This window comes from Malurus melanocephalus, unplaced genomic scaffold, assembly GCF_030028575.1.
Source record: "Malurus melanocephalus ecotype Western Australia unplaced genomic scaffold, MMel_1.1 scaffold_451, whole genome shotgun sequence".
Lineage (NCBI taxonomy): Eukaryota > Metazoa > Chordata > Aves > Passeriformes > Maluridae > Malurus > Malurus melanocephalus.
The window spans coordinates 296,000-316,421 of record NW_026623683.1 but is presented as its reverse complement, the minus strand read 5'-3'; the positions used below and the strand labels follow the sequence as shown (position 1 = coordinate 316,421).

The 20,422-nt window shown below is 38.1% G+C and overlaps 1 protein-coding gene across 2 annotated transcripts; it reads left to right on the top strand.

The window, feature by feature from the left end:
• Nucleotides 1–2,488: 2,488 nt before the first annotated feature.
• ZNF507 (zinc finger protein 507) lies at nucleotides 2,489–20,422 on the top strand. 2 transcript variants are annotated; one of them, XM_057380382.1, is made up of 6 exons: nucleotides 2,489–4,640; nucleotides 6,261–6,366; nucleotides 10,754–10,868; nucleotides 13,104–13,208; nucleotides 16,150–16,284; nucleotides 16,413–20,422. In XM_057380382.1, the coding sequence occupies exons 1-6, from the start codon at nucleotides 2,514–2,516 to the stop codon at nucleotides 16,774–16,776; spliced, it is 2,952 nt and encodes a 983-aa protein (XP_057236365.1). In that variant the 5' UTR covers nucleotides 2,489–2,513; the 3' UTR covers nucleotides 16,777–20,422. The 2 variants fall into 2 exon arrangements, with proteins under 2 accessions (XP_057236365.1, XP_057236366.1); XM_057380383.1 differs by lacking the exon at nucleotides 13,104–13,208.

Genomic DNA, 20,422 nt, shown 5'->3' with positions numbered 1-20,422 from the left:
GCACCTGCGGGCACAGAGCGGGGCCGGGCAGCGGGGCCGGGCCGTCCCGCAGGAGCTGTCCCGGCCGGGACACTTTCCCTGCCCTCAGGAGCCGCGATACGATCGCGCCGCCCTCTCCGAGGCAGATTGTGCAAAGCGGAGCTGGCTTTTCCCGCAGCTGGAGGCGTTTCGCCCTGTCCCAGCCGCGCTGCTCCCTGTCCCGGCGGTGGTTGCGCACGGGTGGAATGGGCAGCTCGGGGGCGTTTTCCTCCGGTCTGCAGCCTCCCCTTTGGGTCCTTTTGCCATCCCCAGATATTATATTTTAATTACTGTGTAGGTCGTGTCAAGGGTACATGCTGGTACAGGCATTGGCCGGGCTGAAGTTTTCGTATAATGGGAGATGGAATCATCTTTAATGAAAGTGATGCGGTTAATTAAATCCACATCGCCCCGAGGGTGGTCGGGCAGTGGAGCGGGGTCCGCAGGCAATGATCACTGCACCAAGGTTGGCAGAGTTCAAGGAGCTTTTGGACAATGCTTTGAGCCACATGGTGTGACTCTCCTSTGCAGGGACAGGAATTGGACTCGRTGATCCTTGTGGGTCCCATCAATTTATTCTATGATAATTTGTGTACAGTTCTTACCATCCCTCTGAAAACCAAAACCTGCAACAGTAATCATTAACAGTAAGCATTAAACTCTAAACAAAGAGTGCAGTAGTTATGCATCTGATAACGTGGGTCAGCCCCAAGCATCCCAAATCAATACACGTGAAGGGGCTCCGTTTGCATTTTTGACATAGCAACAGTATATGCCAGCATATTTCTTTTATTGTTTATCAATTATTTTTTTTCTCCTAGTTTTTATGCTGCTTTCAGGTGTTTTCAGGTMGGGAAAATATTTGCCTGTTTAGCATTACTTACAAAGTTTTAAAAGTACCAAGTGTAATTTAAAGTAGCACCGGTTTTCCTTAATTCATTTTCAAGTTGAAAATATTTCAAGTAGACATTACTCCTTCGAGCATTTCATTAAATCTGCTTTCAGGGGAAAAACACATTTATTTACTTTTATAATGGTTTTTAAACATATTACAGACAGTATAAAACAAACAGCAAAGTGTTTTTATATAACTGCATTAGGGTGGTTTTCAAATAATAGTTTTCAACTTGAAGTATTTAACATGAGGTGCAGATGATACTAAAAAATCACCTTTACTTGTGTTGATAGTTCTGATGATAAGCTGAATTGCAAGTTGAATGGCAGATGAAGGTAATTTGAGTAGTTCTACCCAGAGTATTTCTGTAGTGTGAAAGGGGCACCACAGAACCTGCTCTCATGTGTCTGTGCATTATAATTCCGTATGCTAAATCCATAATGAGAAATGAGTGGACTTCATGGGTGTTTAGGACTAGTTTTGCAAATTTTTTTTTGGCCTCTGTATCTTGCAAAATGAAATTTAAATCCACATGAATTAATTTAGCATAATTTTTCAAGCATGACTGATAAGTATCCCTCTTTCTGTTCTTAGTTTTTTACATAGTATATAAAAATTTTGTATAAAATATATGTGTACATATGTAGTTACCCTAACTAAAATAGGTGATGTGTAAACATTTTTAGAAGTAAATTTAACTGTAATTTTTGTCCAGCTCCTTCATCCCCCAACCCACAGCTCTGCCCACATCACAAGGGATGTTTTCATGTAAATTTTTATACATTGGCTTCTAATTTAACCTCCAACACTACCACATTATTGCCTGTGGTTTATGGCCTGATATTTTTAAAGGAGGAATAATTGGAAATAGTAACTTCCTGTAGCTTTCTCTCAAAACAGAAAATAATTGCTCTTTATAGCTTTAGTACCGATTGATTTTCCCTACAATTAAGAAGTTGTACAAGCAGCTGCAATTAGTAGGTTTTCTAGAGAATGACATTTATAATGAGAAGTATGATTTGACATTTAAATGGTCTTTAAAATAGTCATAGTGAAATGACTAATGCAAGTAAATACCAGAATTACTTTTTTCTCCTAACATTTCAAGGAAAAATCTGCTTATTTTTGTAAATTATATCRTTGCAAATTGTCATTTGCTTTAGGAGCATTGGTGTATTTATGTTAGGAATATCTTCATATTRTACTGTGCTTTTAAACATCAATATTCCAGTTACTGTTGATTGGTATTTTAATGTTTAACTGTGTGTAGTGCTTGTAAAGAAAAARAGAACAGCTGTAACACTGTTCTTCAGCTTACACTTGAAAATACCTTTCTTGCCCTTSTACGACTTGGAGGCAGCCTGTTGGAGGCTCTCTTGGAATTATTTTGTCCAGCTGTATTGAATAGCATCCACAGTATCCACTAAATGTCCCCCATATCTTTGGCTATTTCTATAGCTATTCTGAGAATTTTTATGAAGTTAGTGGAATTAGACTTTCATGTTTAGTAGAGAGAGAAATGTAAATAGTACTGGGTTGTTTTTTCACTATTGTGCATGTATAAATCTTTATTTTTATAACCTCTTTTCTCCTAGGTATTATGGAAGAAGGAAGCAGCATTGCAGTATTGATGCCAAATATTGGGGAGCAGGAGGCTGTGCTGATTTCTGAAACAGTCATTGGCCCAACACTGCAGAGCAGCGAAGATCAGAGAAAATGTAAAACTGACCCCCTCATCCACGTTATCCAGAAGCTGAGCAAAATAGTTGAAAGTGAGAAGTCACAAAGATGCCTTTTAATAGGGAAGAAACGTTCCCATGCTGATGCTTCTGCGCAGTCCTTGGATGCTGACGATMTTTGTGAAATCCCAGCTAAAGCAATCGAGCTCTCAGTGATTGCTACTAAAAAGACTGAAGAGTTACAAGCAGATTATTTTGTGACTGAATGTCTTCCACAAAGCAAAAAAAAGGTGACATGCTACCAATGTGGTCTCTGCAAGTTTCTGTCACCTTCTCTCTTAACTCTACAAGAACATATAAAACAACATGGGCAGAAAAATGAAGTGATATTAATGTGCTCAGAATGCCATTTTGCCTCCAAAAGCCAAGAAGAACTTGAATCCCACTTCCAAAATCACCACGAGAATGGTGGTAAAAACAGCACCCAGACAAAAGTGCAGCAGGGTGTCAATGTCACAAGCTCATTTCTGCAAGGGCCAGTGGAAGGAAGTGTCAAATCAGGGACTGATCAGACAGGAAACCTGGAATGTAAGGATACAACCCAGTCTGCATCCGTGCCTGAAATGGGTAGGAGGAAATGGTACACGTACGAGCAGTATGGCATGTACAGGTGTTTAATTTGCAGGTACACCTGTGGGCAGCAGAGGATGTTGAAAACACACGCTTGGAAACATGCAGGGGAGGTTGATTGCTCCTACCCTATCTTTGAGGAGGAAAATGAAACCACCAGCTTGTCAGAGACAGTTGTAACTCACACGCCTCACAGTGTGGATACCGTTGTCCTTTCTYTGGAAAACAGTGAACTTGATATCCATAGTGAGCCTTCTCTTCAGCTTCAGATTTGCAATTCTGAGCAACTGTCATGTAAGTCACCCACAGGAGCAAATGTAAAAGAGGAAGAGATATTAAGTGAGTCTGTGGTGCATTCTCCTACCACAGAGGTTGTAGAGGAGACTGTATCRGATACAGAACCAGACAATTTGATAACTGACAGCCTACTGTCATCAGCACAGAAGATCATCARTTGTAGTCCAAATAAAAAGGGTCAYGTTAATGTCATAGTAGAGCGTTTGCCAGGTGCTGAAGAAAATGTCTTACAAAAGCCATTCTTAATGAACACTGACATTGAAACAGAGAAAAAATTGATCTCAGAGGAGTCCTCTGTTACCTGTGAAGAACCTGATGAAGTTTATCATTCAGATGCAATTCAAGAAGTAATAATAGAATGGAATAACACCGAGAAAAAAGATAATGAAATAAGTGCTAATAAAAACATAACAGCTGATGAAAACGTGCCTCCTGCACGGAGGAGGACAAATTCAGAGTCTTTACGACTGCACTCCTTAGCAGCAGAAGCTCTTGTTACAATGCCCATTAGAGCTGCAGAGCTGACACGGTCCAGCCTCAGGGCTCTGACTGGAGAAGATGCTGTGGATGCAGGTGCAGGACAGGGAGGAGCTGATAGCTCCTGTGTGGCTCATTCTAAAGTGATATCCTCACTTAAGGATCCTTCAGAGGAGTTCAATGGCTTAAACCAAAGTGAATGTGCAATAGTTGAGATAAAGAAAGACAGGCCAGAGYTATCAGAAGCACCAATTAAAATGGGCATCAGCATGTCACTACTCACTGTCATTGAAAAACTGAAGGAGAGGACAGATCAGAACGCTTCTGACGATGACATTTTGAAAGAATTACAAGACAATGCCCAATGCCAAAACGCCGGCGATGCGAACGTGGGCGGCAGTAACCTGGTGGAGTTCATCCCCAGCGCCGAGCGGCCCTACCGCTGCCGCCTGTGCCACTACAGCAGTGGCAACAAGGGCTACATCAAGCAGCACCTGCGGGTCCATCGCCAGAGACAGCCCTACCAGTGCCCCATCTGCGAGCACATCGCCGGTGACAGCAAGGACCTGGAGAGCCACATGATCAACCACTGCAAAACTCGCATGTACCAGTGCAAGCAGTGCGACGAGTCCTTCCATTATAAGGTACAGCCCCTCTCGTGCCCGTCTAGGACAGCTAACTAACCTATTTCGCTGCTTTTCTAATAACTGGTGATCCCTCTTTCTAACTTAATTCAGGCTGACATCCTAGCTTCATTGTAATTACTGATGCCTGATGATTTTTGCTTTTCCCTTTACGCTTCTGTACCCCCTATGTATCCGCCTGTACCCCTTAGCCCACATGCTTGTAATTCCTGAAGCTTGATATTCCAGCTTAGTTTAGGCATTTTGCTGGGCAGAGGGACCAAACATCCTGAGGAAGGAGTCAGTGTGCCCTGTGTTATCTTAAACCCAAGCTCCAGCCTTGGGTGAAGCCTTCTGTCCAGAACATCTTGTGCAAACTGGGCTCTGGCCCCATCCAGGGGGGGATTCATTAGAATAGGGGGACATTACTGCATTTGTGAAGTTTCTTATTGGGGAATCCTAGATAGATATGCCAATTCCTGAAACCTATAAAACTTGTATCCGTGCTGTACACGTGTGTGCATTCTGCCATCCAAGTTGTGCACCTGGGATCCCAAATACCGAGGTAAAACCCTTTTTATCCCCTTAACCGTGTCTGTGTCATTATTAAAAGCTGGCCTTTCAAGGCAACATTACAAGTRGGGATTATTACCAGCAGCACTTGCCAAATATACAGTTCAACTGTARTTATTCTGGTTACCCACTGAAATAAACTTGCTTCCTCACATCTCTTTTTCCTGAGAATTATCTTATGGACATAATAATACTGTGCTGGTTTTCTGCCCACATGTAGCAACTGCAGGAAGAAATGAAAACATSAAAGAACTTGATAGTTGAAACTTTAAAAGAATGTTCAAACATGCCTTCCTGTTGTGAGTGTACACATAGAGTAGTGGCAGCTGGAGGTAACATGAGGCACATTGAAGCAGARATCATTTTCTTTTTTTCCACTGTTGTGTTTTCTGGATGTTTTGTAGAGCTGTGATTTGAAAGATTATGTACCAGAGTAGAATAATATACTTCTGCCATTTTCCTAATTGCTGTTTTAAGCATTAGTGAGTGAGTTCCTATGTACTCAGGAATACAATAGAAATTGCATCAGTACCTGGCTGCACAGCTGAACCTCTTGGAGGCAGTGGTTGTGCAAATTTTCCCATATTTGGTCCTAGTTTGAAAAAACATACTGATAGGGTAGCAAAAGGCTCACTCTTCTTTTTCCTCCCCAAGCAAGTAGAAGCAGGAACTGGTGTATTCTTGAGTCAGTAGGCRATACAAAAATTGAGTTAATTTTCACACAGGCCTCTAATCTAATGCTGATTTTGGAGTATAATAATTTTGGAGGAAGAACTGGGGCCACTTGTCTGTGGGAATGGGGAAAAAAGGAAATTTGTTGTCTATATAAACACAAATTACAATCCTTTTAGTTACTCTCTTCAATCCTTTATGTTACTAATTCATGATATTTACTTTGTTTTGTTTCTAGTAAAATTGCCTRAGGGATAGTCTGTATATATATTAACATCCATTTTGTATCAGTTGTCATTAAAACTTGAGTAACAATGTTACAGATTATTGCAATATTCCAAGTGATCAGTCAATGTTTGTAGTGTGTTTTTAAACATTAKAAACTGTTTTTTTCAGAGCCAGCTGCGAAATCATGAAAGAGAACAACACAGTCTTCCAGATATCTTCTCTACAGCTACATCTAACAAACTAGTAATTTCCAGTGAAGCAGATGACAGAGAAGGTACTGTTTATATTTACACTTGAAATTACAAAAAGTTACTCATAACATTACTTGTTTACTGGATTTAATAGGTTTTAAGATCTCTCATGCTGAAATGTTTTCATGCCTGTTCATAACCTTAACTGTATGTTCTTTTCAGAGTGCAAAATTTACCATAGTCAGTCTTGAGGTGGCATTTATTATTAGGTAAAACATTTTTAGCCTCAGTAATTAAACCCTGCATTTCTTCTTGTGAAAAACAACTGACATGCAATATTTTTCTGTATTTTAAGRAGAAAATATTTTCTTCCTTTTTTCAGCAGCTACAGTATTTTCCCCATGACCTAAACAAAAGAAAGCCTTTTTTTMAAGTCACCATGGTAATGTAGTTTGCTGTCAGCATATGCATACAATGCCATCCCTTCTGAGTTTAGAAAATTCTGTTTAATTATGGTAATGTCCAAAATGAGTCATTTATTTTAGCCCTAGTGAGGGCAATGTAAGACATTCTAAATATGCAACCTGTATCTGTAATAGTTGCCAGGGTAACAGTAGGTGTGCATTTTCATGGAGACAGAGAATGGTTTGGGCTGGAAGGGATTACAARCTCATCTCTTTCCAAGCCCTGCTATGGGCAGGGACAGCTCCCACTAGACCAGGTTGCCTAGGGTCTCGTGTTTGTTTAACTGTGTATCTGCTTCTAATTTAATAGTGTTTGTTTTCAAAACATAAACAGCAACAAAAGAGCAAAACAAAAATAAACCCAGCAAACCCTTGATGCATTAAGGTAATCAAATAGGGGGAAAAATAATCAAATTCTGAAGTTTAGGAGAAAATTTGGCCTTAAAATCCCTTGTGTGTCCTGGAGACCCACTATTTATCATTGCAGTGTGAATGCATCCTCTTCTCTGGTGAGTTACAGCTACTGAAAATATTTACAGCGTTTTTCTTGTGAAGGCAACACTGTAATTATTAGTATGTTGCAATTTTAGAGCATTATGGAAAAATACTAGTAATTAGACAGAGTCTCTGAACAACTGTGAGCTGAAGTATTTCCATTTTGTGCACAGAGCTGTTTTCTGTCCTAACTGTGCTCTTTCATTTGTTTAGACAGCAAAATGTGTGCTCTAATAGTACTTAGGTTGTAGTGGAAATTTCTGGGCTCTATTCTCTCCTCTACAGCTGCTCAGTGAGTGCAAAAGTTGTTGAAATGGATGCAGTTCCTTGTGAGGAAAGGTACTGACCAGCACGAGCCAGGGTGGGGCAGCAATGATTTATCCAAACAACATGTTATGCATCAAAATACAGTTGAGTTCCCAACTTTGCCTTCTGCTCTCTTAGCTCACGCTGCCTCCTTTTTTGGCTTTCAATTAATCACCTTATCAACCCCAGGTAGAATGACCTTTCCCAGCTCCTTTTTGCTCTCATCAATGCAGGAGGCATTTGAATTCAGGAAATTGAATTCAGGACCTGAACCTGAGAGAGCCTTCCCAAGTCAGGGGGAGACAGGAAAATGGCCAGGGAGTGTTGGCTATGAGTGGGAATGTTTGCTATTGATTAGGGGGGCTTTTCTTCAGAAGAAACAGCATAAATGTTTTCATGGAAGTGATAGGAAATAAAACATTATTMGTTTAGCAGGTTACAAATATCTACAAGCACAGCTTGGACTATTACTTCTGACAGTGTTTTGTTTGCTGTAAATAAGTGTTYTTAAAGATGTCATACAGGAATAACTACCTTGCAGTGCCTGAATCATGTCAGGTTTGGGGAAATGCTGTGTTTTTCTAGCTGAAGTCCTGGCACTGTGGCTGGAAATCAAGAGTGTTATCTGCTTTGGAAATTAGTATGTTTAATGAGGTTGTTTTAGAGTTTGTATCCTGATCTTSTAACTTAACTTCCATGAAGGAGAAGCCCCTGTTCAAGAAATCTGCCTGCTTTCAATTAATTTAGAGATGTTTTTAATGAWTTTTTTTGCTCATTATTATCTTATACAAGTGTTACAACCATGCACTTWAATTGATTGTTTACCCCACATGAAATTTAGTAATGTAGCTTGAATGRAAACAGTTCTCCTTTTAAACTTTTATTAACTCATACTGTGGAATGCTTAAATTATTTCAGAACCAATTTATAATCAAATTGCAGCACCACTGCAGTACAGCAATCTCTTGTCAAACAGATGTCATCCCTATAAAGCGGCACAAAACAAAGAAGTTTATGGCATAGCATCTGTTTATGTGAAAGATGCCTGAGCTGGAACAGTTTCATTTCTTGTTTATGAAATAGTTAGTCCTAAAAGTCTCTTTATTCATCATGGTTGTATAATAAATTAAAAGGAGCATTATGACACTGGGTATGATCAGATTGTAAATGTCTAATAATRAAGGAATAGGGTAATAAGCAGCATTACAGGAGCACCTGTTACTRCTGCTGCAACAAAGATCTGTCATTTCCATATTCACTTGGAGGAGACCTGATATTCTCCAGCCAGAAAGCAAAAAAGGCCCCAAATCCGCAAGAAATAAGCCAGTGGAGGGGGTGAGGGACATGAGTGCTATTTTGTAACAGCAAGAGATTATATGATGTATTATAATTTATGTGCATTTTGTGGCAGGAATAAATATAAAGTAGTGATTGGTATAAATAATTGCTCCTAAGTGTGTGCTGCTGGGTGTGAGCCTCTTAGAACTATGCTGGAGCTAATATGTTTGCATAATGCTTTAAAAATCTCATTAGATACTGTTGGTTTTACACTGCCTGCCCACTAAAATACCAAATACATAACAGGAAATACATTTGGCAGCAGTTTATTCTAAAGCTGCAGAACTTAAGATGGAAAACCCTTCAAACAGAGCATAGCCCCTGCTCTCCCATGGATCTGCAGCCCAGTGAATGTCCTTGATCCACTTGAGGTCTTCTATGTCAGTGTGCTTTCAMGAAAGAATAATGTGGAAATATCAATTCCAAAGTCTTCAAGTAAATAATTAGGACTGTTTTGATAATTTGCATTAAAGGAAAGACAAAACTAATAAATATTACTGTATGAGCTTATTGTAGGAGAAATTTTAGTATCTTTTGCTCTAAAGTTGACTTGCAAAGAGTGCTTGTTGTACATGTACTTCCATATTATTTCTTATGAGAATGCTAAAGRGTGAGCACTGTGTCATGTTTTAAAATGAAAAATAGGAAATACATTATCAGTTATCTTGGTACACACAGAAATATTCCAGTTTTATTTCAGACAGTCTTTGYATTCAGTCTGCTATTTTATTTTATATGACATAGTGTATATTCTTCACAATAACCCTCTGGGGTTATCAGCCTTACATAATTACTTTGCATCTTGAACCAAAAGTGCTAAATTTTGAAGTGAAAGTTTAATTAGTTGTAATTTTCCCTTCTGTTTAAGTTAGCTGTGTGATTCTATCCATAGGATTAATATATCTAGGACTCGTTTTGGCATAATTCAGTGCCTGCCTGTGGAAAAAGAAATGCCTCCTTAAAAGAGTTTTACCATAATGACTCTTAATTGTTTTGATAATGAGAAAATCCAATCTAAAAAAAAAAAGTGYATGAGGTGCAGCATGATAGACTGAAATGAGGAAATTACCTGCATAAAAAATGCCATCCCTCTTCCCAAATGTTAATATCTTAACCCAAATCAGTCCCATTATTCAGTGAGGGAGCAGGAACAGGGCTGTTTAAGTCTACACACTTGTATGTCAAAAACATTCTAACTGTGCACTGATGGGCACACATTTTCCTATGTTTAAGGAGTCATTAGCCTTTGTCTCTGCAACCATTAATTTTTCAAGAGTCTTTTTCATTCTGGAAGGAAAAAATTACTTTTGTTACAATTGCTTTTTAGTAATTTGGAGAAGTTYCAAATTATTTATTAAGACATCTGGTCAATATCTATTTTTTATCCTCTCATATCTTTCAGAAAGCGTGAGTGTATGTTGGATGATAAAGAGGATTTAGAGGCTTCAGGAGGTCTTTTGCTTTTCTTTTCTGTGTTTGCCCGTTTGAAACTCATCGTTTCTYCATCTCCATCATTTCCTTTGATTTGGTGCATTCTGCAAAGCAGTGAAACTGCTGGGTTCAGCAGTTCCACATTTTATCACCTTTTGCTGTAATAAAGGGTTTTACCCAACCGCAGGGAGAAAGGAAATGTCCACACAGAGAGAAAGAATGTGTTCTCCTAAAATTTTAATAATTCMAGTAAATGACAAATGCAGAAAAGCATGGTAAAATAAACCATACCTTTAYTATCTCTATGACCATTGCCTGTTTAATACTTTAAAAGTATTAAATAATGATCGACATTCAGAAGTATTACTTTAAAATCTTAATTCATGTTTCATAATGCAGTGCAGCTCTCTTAAAGAACAGATTTTGTTTCCCACAGGAAACAAGTCTTCAGTTCAGAAGCTGTTCAGGTGTGATGTGTGTGACTACACGAGCACAACCTACGTGGGTGTCCGGAACCACAGACGGATTCACAACTCTGATAAGCCATACAGGTGAGTGTCTCTCACTGCTGCCTGATGCTTGCCTTATCTCTGGTAGGGTTACTCAGCTGTTCATGCAGTTATGAAAGGTGCTGGTAAAGAACTGCAATTGTGTTATTTTACTGCAAATTTGCTAATTTTTCCAGAGTGTATGTTTTGCTGTGGCAGTCTGCTGCTTGTTTTCAGTTTGAAGCACTCAYATGTGGAGAGGAGAATAATTACACTGTAATGTTGGACTTTGGCCAACAGTAATAATATATTTCTCAAAATTTRTGCATGCCTAAGTTCATTTTGGGTTTGCCTTGTTGCAAAATGTTCTCCATTGTCATTTTACTGCTTTACACATGGGCCACTACATGTGGCAAAACTCTGTCTTTGTCACCAATTGCCTCATCTTCTTCGCTGGTATCAAACAATAGTAACATACTCACTTAGGATCATATTTTATAAATTTTCTACAAGGGTATCATATGAATTTATATAGAAACTTGGGTATCTAAAATCACATGTAATACTATAGCTGTGGTCCTCAGCGAAAAGGAATCCTGCATTTTCCTATTGGTTGCAGCATAAATTCCYGCAAATTCAATCTGKGCTCATTCAGTGTGGATCTCTGTCCCTCTCTAGTGGCTAGAAAACAGATCTGAGTCAATAGACTCTTTGAGCTGATAATGTAAATTCTGGAAACTCAACACCTTGAAATGCTGAGCTAAGGCAGGGACTTTCACTTTTGGGTAAACAGACCCAGAAGACATGTTGTATTTTGATTTGTGCCTTATAATGATATCCTGTAATAGCAGCAAAAATTCACAAGATGTTTACTCAGAGAGCAAGTGTGGAATACAAATAGATTGTTTTTCTCCTCAGAACCTTCACTATTACCATTATTTATTACTTGGTGAGGTTGGAGCAGCAGATACTGTAGAGTGCCTTGTACGTGGAAGTTTTCAAACTGTTGTTAGCAGCCTGTTTTGATTTAGGAACCCTTGGAAATTTTCCATTGCTGGTACAGACTGCTGCATACTAAATACAAACCTACCCATCTGCCTTGCYTTTCTTATTATTTTTTCATAAACCCCTTAGACAAATCTGAAAACCTGGCAGGATACTTAAGCCAGAGTCTGAAAACCRTAATGATGCAGTATTTATGGTATTTCTCCTTCTGAAACATGAATTCCTCAAGCATTCCATAGTATCAAACAGCAACCTACTGTATTGCTGCCATTTTTAGAGCTGTAAACATGTTATTATTTGTCTGACAAAACTTGCTGGAAATTAAGCTGTACAGCCTTAAATGATAYGTTTTTGTAGATTTGATATGTTCTGGATTTTAATACTGCACAATTAAATCCTTTCAAAAATATAGTGAGGATTCTCAGGCCAAGTAACCTCCAGTCTCAAACTGTTTCACAATATAGATCAGACTTTATAACTGGACATTTATTTCAAAAAAAGAAACATCTAAAGTTTTAGCAAATACGTAAGAGTTTTAGCTGACCTTGATGGTTTCTGTTCAATATGGTAGATACAGGAAGATCATATGGCAGTATATTGATATTTATGAATAACATGGAATTTGTGAAATACTTCAGGGTCTAAAATCATGGCTCTAAATTTAGATCCACACTGCTTCATGTATTGGTTTTATACAAAGATATGTGTCAGAAGTAAAAAAAAAAAAAAATAAATTAACAGCATGATGTGACAGTTGTCTTTGAGGACTTGAATCTGAATATGTTGGTCTTTGTCACTGACTTCTTTTTAAGCAATAATGCCCTGAAACTTAGATGTTTCATTACTAGTTTGGCTTTTACAATGTCTTGAGGACATTGCTGTTGCATTAAGAAGAACACATACTTTTGAGCAGCAAAGCTCTTGTCAAAATACATTCCATCCCCTGTAGGGTCACACTGTGCTTTTCACAGAGCTGCACCCAGCCACCTGCATCCTCACCTCCCTTGGACTTAGTGATGCTTACCCACMTCAGCAGAAGTGCCCAAGAGAGATTTCAGGCAGAAACATATTCTAAATGCCCAGTGATTCTTGCTGAAAAGTGCAGGCTTTTTTGGGCTGCAGAAGATTCTCACTGCCCAACAGCAGGTCAACATCATGACTTGGACTTCTGTAAATATTGTTAGTCCTCAGCTGCAGTCTTTCTAGGTACCTTTGCTTTCTCATAGATTTTTGGTTTTGGAACAGTGTCAGCAGTGAATTGYCAGATTAGTTCACTTGTTGTTGTCTCTTCAGATGTCGCGTGTGTGACTTCGCCACCACAAATATGAATAGCTTGAAGTGCCACATGAGGCGGCACCCCCAGGAGCATCAGGCAGTGCAGCTCTTGGAACAGTACAAGTATGTAACGGGGCTCATTTGGCAAAAAGCTGATAGTGGGGATTTTGTTACGTTAAAGCAGTGTTTGGATTCTATTCCCTTCCCTTCTAGATTTATTCTTTSTTCCAGAAAGTTGTTTGGAGTTGTTTGGGTTTTTTTGAGGGAGAGATTTGCTGTGGCATTCCCAGGTGATTCTTATGCTGGCTGATCAAACATGTCCATGACTTCCCCCTGGAACAGTATTCAGCTTTTGCTTTCCAGAATGTGGTGGTTGCATACAAACTGCTTATTGCAAGTAATTTTTGGACTGTTTTAATTACCAAAGCATGCCTGGAATTGTTTGGGAGACTGTATGTGCCAAAATCATGCTGTGGCACTTTTAACATTATAGATGAGTAGATTCCAGTATCCAGGAATGTTCCCTGGCTTTGTTTAATATCCCAGTCTAGGCACAGTCTTTGCATATACATGTCAGTTGGAATCCAGGTTGGCATCACCTAGTTAAGAATTGGTATGAATAGTCCTTAAGTGATGAGCGTCCCTTATAGTCTGTCCATAGATGTGGATGGTTTATATGTATATATGTATGAGAAAGTTGGCACAAATATGTGTAATTGTCTACCTCTAATTTGCAACAAAAAATAGAAGGAGGGAAGGGAAAGGAAAGAAAAWCAGAAATAYTCTGAATATTTTGTAGTGGAAGATTTTAAAGGCAATATGAAGACTCCAAATAACACATTCACATAAAGGTTTCTTCRCAAGAAAAGCTTCTTCTACAACTTAAAAGTACTTCCATTGCATTCTTCCCAAAAATGTTCCTACAAGCATTAAGTTCTATTTGCTCAGCTGTCATACTTCCCACAGAATTGTTGAGTGCTCTTAGTCTTACGAGAGATTACTGAAAACCTTCACACTCTGGTCCCTGATCCCCAAGGAATGAGTCTATCCAATGCTGCAAGATAATTGTTTCCTCAGTATATCAATTTGGAATGTACCTGAGCAGTAAAGTTTAATAATTCAGCACAAGTCAAGCAGTGGGACAGCTCATGCTATGGAACTGAAAGGCTTCTACTGCTAAACTCAATGATAAATCATTTCATTTCTCTGAGGAAGTGTTGCACATGCTGTACCTATACTGTACATATATGCTCATTAACTGTAATGCAGCATGCTAAAAGCTGTTGGAGCTTCTGTATCTGATTTGAACTGYATGCTAAAATAGCCAAACTGTGTCAGTGGCACAGAAAAATCACATGTATGGTACGACCAGTGTGCACATTAAATGGAACTAAGAATATTTGTTGATCTTTAGGTTTTATAGAAACAAATTATTTTGGCCTAATTTTATCTATAAATTAACTATAAGGTCTGCCTTATCTAATGATTTATTTTGTAACAGTCTTGTTAGAGATATTAAGATTTTCAGTCTGAGAATGAACTCACCTCTCTTTGAAAGCATCCATTTTCTCTGTAAGGCCTCAAATTAGAAGGAAAAGAGACAAATAGGATCCTGCATTCCAAATCAAGCAGTAAAGTCAGCTAGAAGGACATGCCTGTTGTTTCCCAGCAGGGCTGAATTATCTTGCTACGTAAGCAAGGTAATGTACCACATTTCCACCTAACCTGGGAGATTTTTGCTGTTCTCTGCAATCTTCTACTGTGCAGAAATAGGTTCTTGTATATGATTATTTGCAGGGCAYTTAAGAACTGTATTCTACTGTCATTAGGAGAAGTCATAAAACCTTACTGAATTGTAGTGTATAACGTGGTTTTATGTAGGCCATCTTGTGTTTCTGAACAGGTCTCAAAAATTTACTAAAACTTACTCATACAGTAGTAATTTTWAAGACTCATCATAGTAACACACTGGGATYRCATTGCTTGAGCAGAAAACATCTGACTCTSAYTGAGGAATGAGACAGACTGAGATGCATTCCTAGTTATAATTTATTAGCACAAGGTCACCTTTGATTGATTCTCATCTTTTCCATGGGATTTGGGGAACTGAAGCTTTCCAAAGTAGCAGGTAGCTGAGCAAAATAGCTTTTTTATCCAAAAGACAGATCCTGCTCTGAGGTGATGTCAGGCAGTATCATTCATCCTCTTCATGCTGAGGTGACTWATTTATCATCTTAGAAAACATGTTTAAAAAACTCCTCTGATGTATATTCATGCATGAAAAAGGTTATACAGGATTTGATCAGTCTTAGGTTATTTCTGTCCATAAATATATGCTACATCTCTCTGTAAATAGGATTTATTCTTCAAGGTTTTGTTCTTTGCTGTGTAAGATGGTGTTTTACAGGGAAATAGAAAATTTAGTCCTGTGGTACATGAGCTGATGGAAAACTCTATAGAGAAAATGTTCACCTGTCTGAATCTTGATCTGTGGATATATTCAGAACCCGACACTGTCCTCAGCATGCTGCTGTAGCTGATCCTGCTTGAAGGGCTGGTTGGACTAGGTGATCTCAAGAGGACCCTTCCAACCTCAACARCTCTGTGATCCTTGATAAACTAATACCTGCTACACCAGGAAAGAGGTTATTAGTTCAATTGACATAATCAGTGCTAATTACACAACTCCTGCTTGGCTCTGAGCAGTGGCAGAGGGAGCTYGCTGCCTGCCTGCCAGATGCCATTTTTCTGCACTCCTCAGAAATACTGCATTTTTGCAATGTTCAAACAGTTCTAACAGGCCAAACAGATCAGATTTTAATTCAGTTGCTTAAGAAAGCAGGAAAATCAGACTTAAAAAATTCTCACACCCTAAAAATAGACTTAAATTTCAGGATGAAACTTTGCAAACTAACATGACCTACTTATGAAACTAAAAAGGGGGACCAAGAAGAAGRTTCATGTGGTTCTGCTTACTCATCCCTTTGGAAGAACGAAGCCATTATTAAACTAATAAAATTCAGCTTCTAAGTTTTCTCTTTTTCCTTGTCCATTTTTCCCCTAGATGTTCTCTCTGTGGATATGTATGTAGCCATCCTCCATCCCTGAAGTCCCACATGTGGAAACATGCAAGTGACCAAAATTATAACTATGAACAAGTGAACAAGGCTATTAATGATGCAATTTCACAAAGCAGTAGGTATGTCTGATCTACCATCAAGCCCTGTTATCTTTCAAAAGACCCAACCCTGATCCAAAATAAAGTTCCTATCACAAAGTAACAGCTGTGCATTTTAATATTTGTTTTGTGTTTTATTATTGTTTCAGGTTTCAAGGACAGCTCACTGAAAAAACCTTATTAGAAGGCACAGATGAAAGTACAGTACCTATACTGGGAAGTTCAGACAACTTGGTGTCTTTTACAGAGTCAATTAACCAGACTACGAATGAAATTTCAGGTTCTGATGAAAATGAAAAACCTAACTTGATGAATACCTCATGCAGTTTAGATAAGAACTCCACTCTACCCCATCTTGGCACAGAATACTGTGTTCTTCTCTTCTGCTGCTGCATTTGTGGTTTTGAGTCTACAAACAAAGAAAATCTGCTGGATCACATGAAAGAACATGAGGGTGAAATCATAAACATCATTCTAAACAAGGACCACAGTGCGACTCAGAATACAAACTAGGTGAAGCAGTAAGTTAAGAGAGGATTTCCTAGAGTGAAAATTTTCTTTCTTTGCTAATTTTTGCCTGAGAAACTTGCTAAAGAGAAGAATTGCAAGCAAAACTTGACTCCCCCATCCTGAGTTCTTGTTTCAGTAGGAGTACAGTGTTTTAACCAGAGACCGATGAATCATTTAAGAGATAAATATAAGGTGTGGAGAATAGAACGATCCATTTTAAYGTGTTATTTCTTTATATGGTGCCAAGAATGTAGGATTGTTGGGTTTTCTTTTTTTCCTGTCAGGTTCTAGTCAGTAATAAAGCATTAGCACAGTACTTTAAAACCCAAAGGTGTGAAAACTTTGAATCACTTGAAAAGCTTTTTTCTTCCTTCCTCCCTCTTTGTTGTTTTCCAAGTAATTCAGCAAAGAACTTTTTTACCCTCTCTTTTGAAAGATGATCTGGCAACAGATCAGATAAAAGTTGTTACAATATGATCTGGTGAACCCCCCTGCCTGGATTTTGGAAGCTGGGGAGAGGGGAGGTGGGCCAGGGCAGGTGTGTGTTGTGTTCACACACCGGAGTTCCATTTTTCCCAGTCTATTTTTAAGGCCTTACAAACTCACAAGCCATTTTTCAACAAAAACTGCCATCCCTTCCATCGATTTAGAGCAGCAGGAGGTGAAGGGCCTAGAAGCATTTTGTTAAYAGCTATTTGTCTGATTGGATCCTAACTACAAAACTGCTATCTTTGCAATTTATAGTGTATAACAGATTCTTTTTTACAACAATAACCTGTTGTTTCTTAATTCAGCCGAATTATTTGAAGAAAGCAAAGCTTATAATGTCACTTTCCATTTGTGGTGATTACTTTGCAGTATGGATGAGCAATGTTTTTAATGAGAACAAGATATTAACAATAATTTCCACTAAGTGATGTAGATTACATCTCTGTAGATTCCAAAAGATGTAGGTGAGCACAAATTGGGATTTTGAGAAACGCCTACATGCTTTGGCAATCTTTGAAATGCCACTGGCTGGCCAAATTTCCCACTTGTCTGTCAGAGCTGTAGCTGTAGAAATAATGAGCTGAAAGATAATCTTCCTGTAGAAAATCATATTTTAAAAAAAAAGCAAACAATGTCTTAAGCCAAAGCTGTATCCAGTCRCTTATTGAATAAATTTTACTAGTGCCTATAGTACAGATTGATGAAGGGAATTAGAGATTACTTTATTGTCTAAGAAACACATAGAAATCTCACCTTTTTGAAACCTTTAGCTTCCGAAGTTAGAGTGTGGATGTTTTTTTTTGTTGTTGTTTTTACAGTTACAGCAGTAGGCAGTAGTAGATACTCATAGTGTAGAATATTGTTCTGGCTAGTTACCTGGCAACTTTGTCAAGATTATTGATTACATTGGCTAATTACTTAATTTTTTGAAAGTTCGTCAAGTGAGGTAATTGCACKTCCCAAGAAGCCCTTCAGCAGCCAGATTTAAACTTTCTAGTTCAGGCATGTATTGCTGCTTTCAGTGAATGGCAGGTGCACAGCAGCTTGCCTAGCGCTGACACAGGGATGCAGTGACCTGATTTTTAGTATCTCAACACTTAGAAAGTTCCTTACTCTAAGGAAAACAGTGGTTTCTGGTTCTTTTATTTACACATTTCTGCCAGCAGRAATCAGCTGCAGCTGTAAATGTGAGAGGCTGGCACATGGAGTGTCTGTGTTGTGCTAGCACTGCCTGGAAGTGGTAACCAGGAAAACAGGAGCAGAAGTTACAGCTTCATGAAGCAACACAAATTGCAAAGGCCAGGGTAAAAGCACTAAGACTTGAGTACATCTGATATTCGTTTTCAAGAGATTTCCTCAATTTGACTTCTTCTTTTGGGTTAAATAGATATTATTTTGTTTACAGATAGCAAAAAGTACACATTTGACTTGAAAAATTGGATATAAGGTCAAAGCATTTTTGTGTTGAATTTTAAGATACTTTAAATACGTATGTGAAATTAATTATATATTCTTTTCAGTTAACAGTTACTTTTCATATTCCTACTGATGGATTTTACATTTGAAAATACATTATTTATTTACATGATCCCAAATTCATGTGGAGATAATAAACTTTTAATGGGACGTTCATACTGTCTTACTGATTTTGCTGTTTTGCTTTCAGTATAGAATTAATGTGAAAATACTACATTATCTGGAATATATCTCAACCTTCTCATTCAAAAATCCCATTTGTTGGGAAAATTAAAWGACAGTGAGATCCCTGTTAATGCTAAACTACCAGTCAGTATTCAGAGAAACAATATTTACCACACTGTTACTTTTGTGTAAAGGGATAATTCTGTTAAAGTTGCTCAGTGAAAGATAAAAAATTAAAAACTTGCTTTCATAAACTAAGGAGATGGCAGTGAACTGAGATTTTAAAAGCCAGTAACCTTGAATCAAAATTAACAGCTTTGGTGCATGTGGAAGCCACACTTGCAGCATTCTGTGCAGTGCACCAGGAATCAGTGTCATGGGATTACTAAGCAGGATGTGTCTATTCACAGTTGTTCTTTGCCATCCTGTTGCTTTGTTCTTTTTGACCRTTTGTTCCTGTAAAACAGTAGAAAGCTACTTGCCTCCAAAAACCATTATCAGTCCTAACAAATGCCAACACAGAATTCTTTCCCATATGCACACATTTACTTTTACTTTTTTTAGCTGTCTCCATGCTGCTTGCAATTAGTTACCCACTCACAATTCCCATGGACTTTGTCAGAAGTTCTGCATGTGAAGTAATTATAGACTTTGTTTTTCTGAAAGCAAATTGWTTCTCAGGTTATCTGCTTTTGAAAGTGTATGGCTGGCTTGGTTGCATGTTTTGTAAGGATTTCAAGCACATTTCAAAGTCACTRACACTGCAAATTTCACCTTTCTTTAAGCTTTTACAATATTTTTGTCTCTTCGGTCACAGCACTATCAGGTGATCAGCTATTCACATGCTGTTTAAATTATATTTTATTCTGTGATACAAACTGTAACTTGCAGCTTTGTTGCAATGCCTATAATTCCACTAAACAGCAAATTTCATTCATACTTGGCTGTACTGAGAAATGGGTGCATATTTCATCTTCCCGATTTATGCTTGGCCTGGAAAAAYAGAGTGGGATTCAGTCAGAGTTATTGTATTTTCCTCTTTCATAAGCACTTATTTAATCATTTGAAGAAATGTACAGTTGGTGCTCAAAGTAACATTTGTTAAGATATATTTAATAGAAATTTACATTTGCATTTGATATTCATGGACATGGGTACATGTATTTTTTTAAGAAAAGGTATTGTAACACTATGGCACTGCTTTTATAGCCAAAGTATAAAAAAAAATTAGAAAACTGACATGTAAAGACTGCAGTTAATTCTGATACTGTATCTTATTAAATAGGATGAGTTTTGTTTTATAAAGTTATCCAGCACATTAAGCTGCATGCCTTAAGCTCTCTCTAGGATTGTGTTCCTGATAGGCAACTCTTTGGAACTATGAAGCAAAGTCTGTAGTACTACTTTAACTACCTTCTGGAATACTGTACAATGGTAGAATAATTTATTTTGCTTTACAGGAGTTTGTCACGTATTGACTTTAATATTGTATTTTGGTAATAAACTTTTTTTTGTTAAA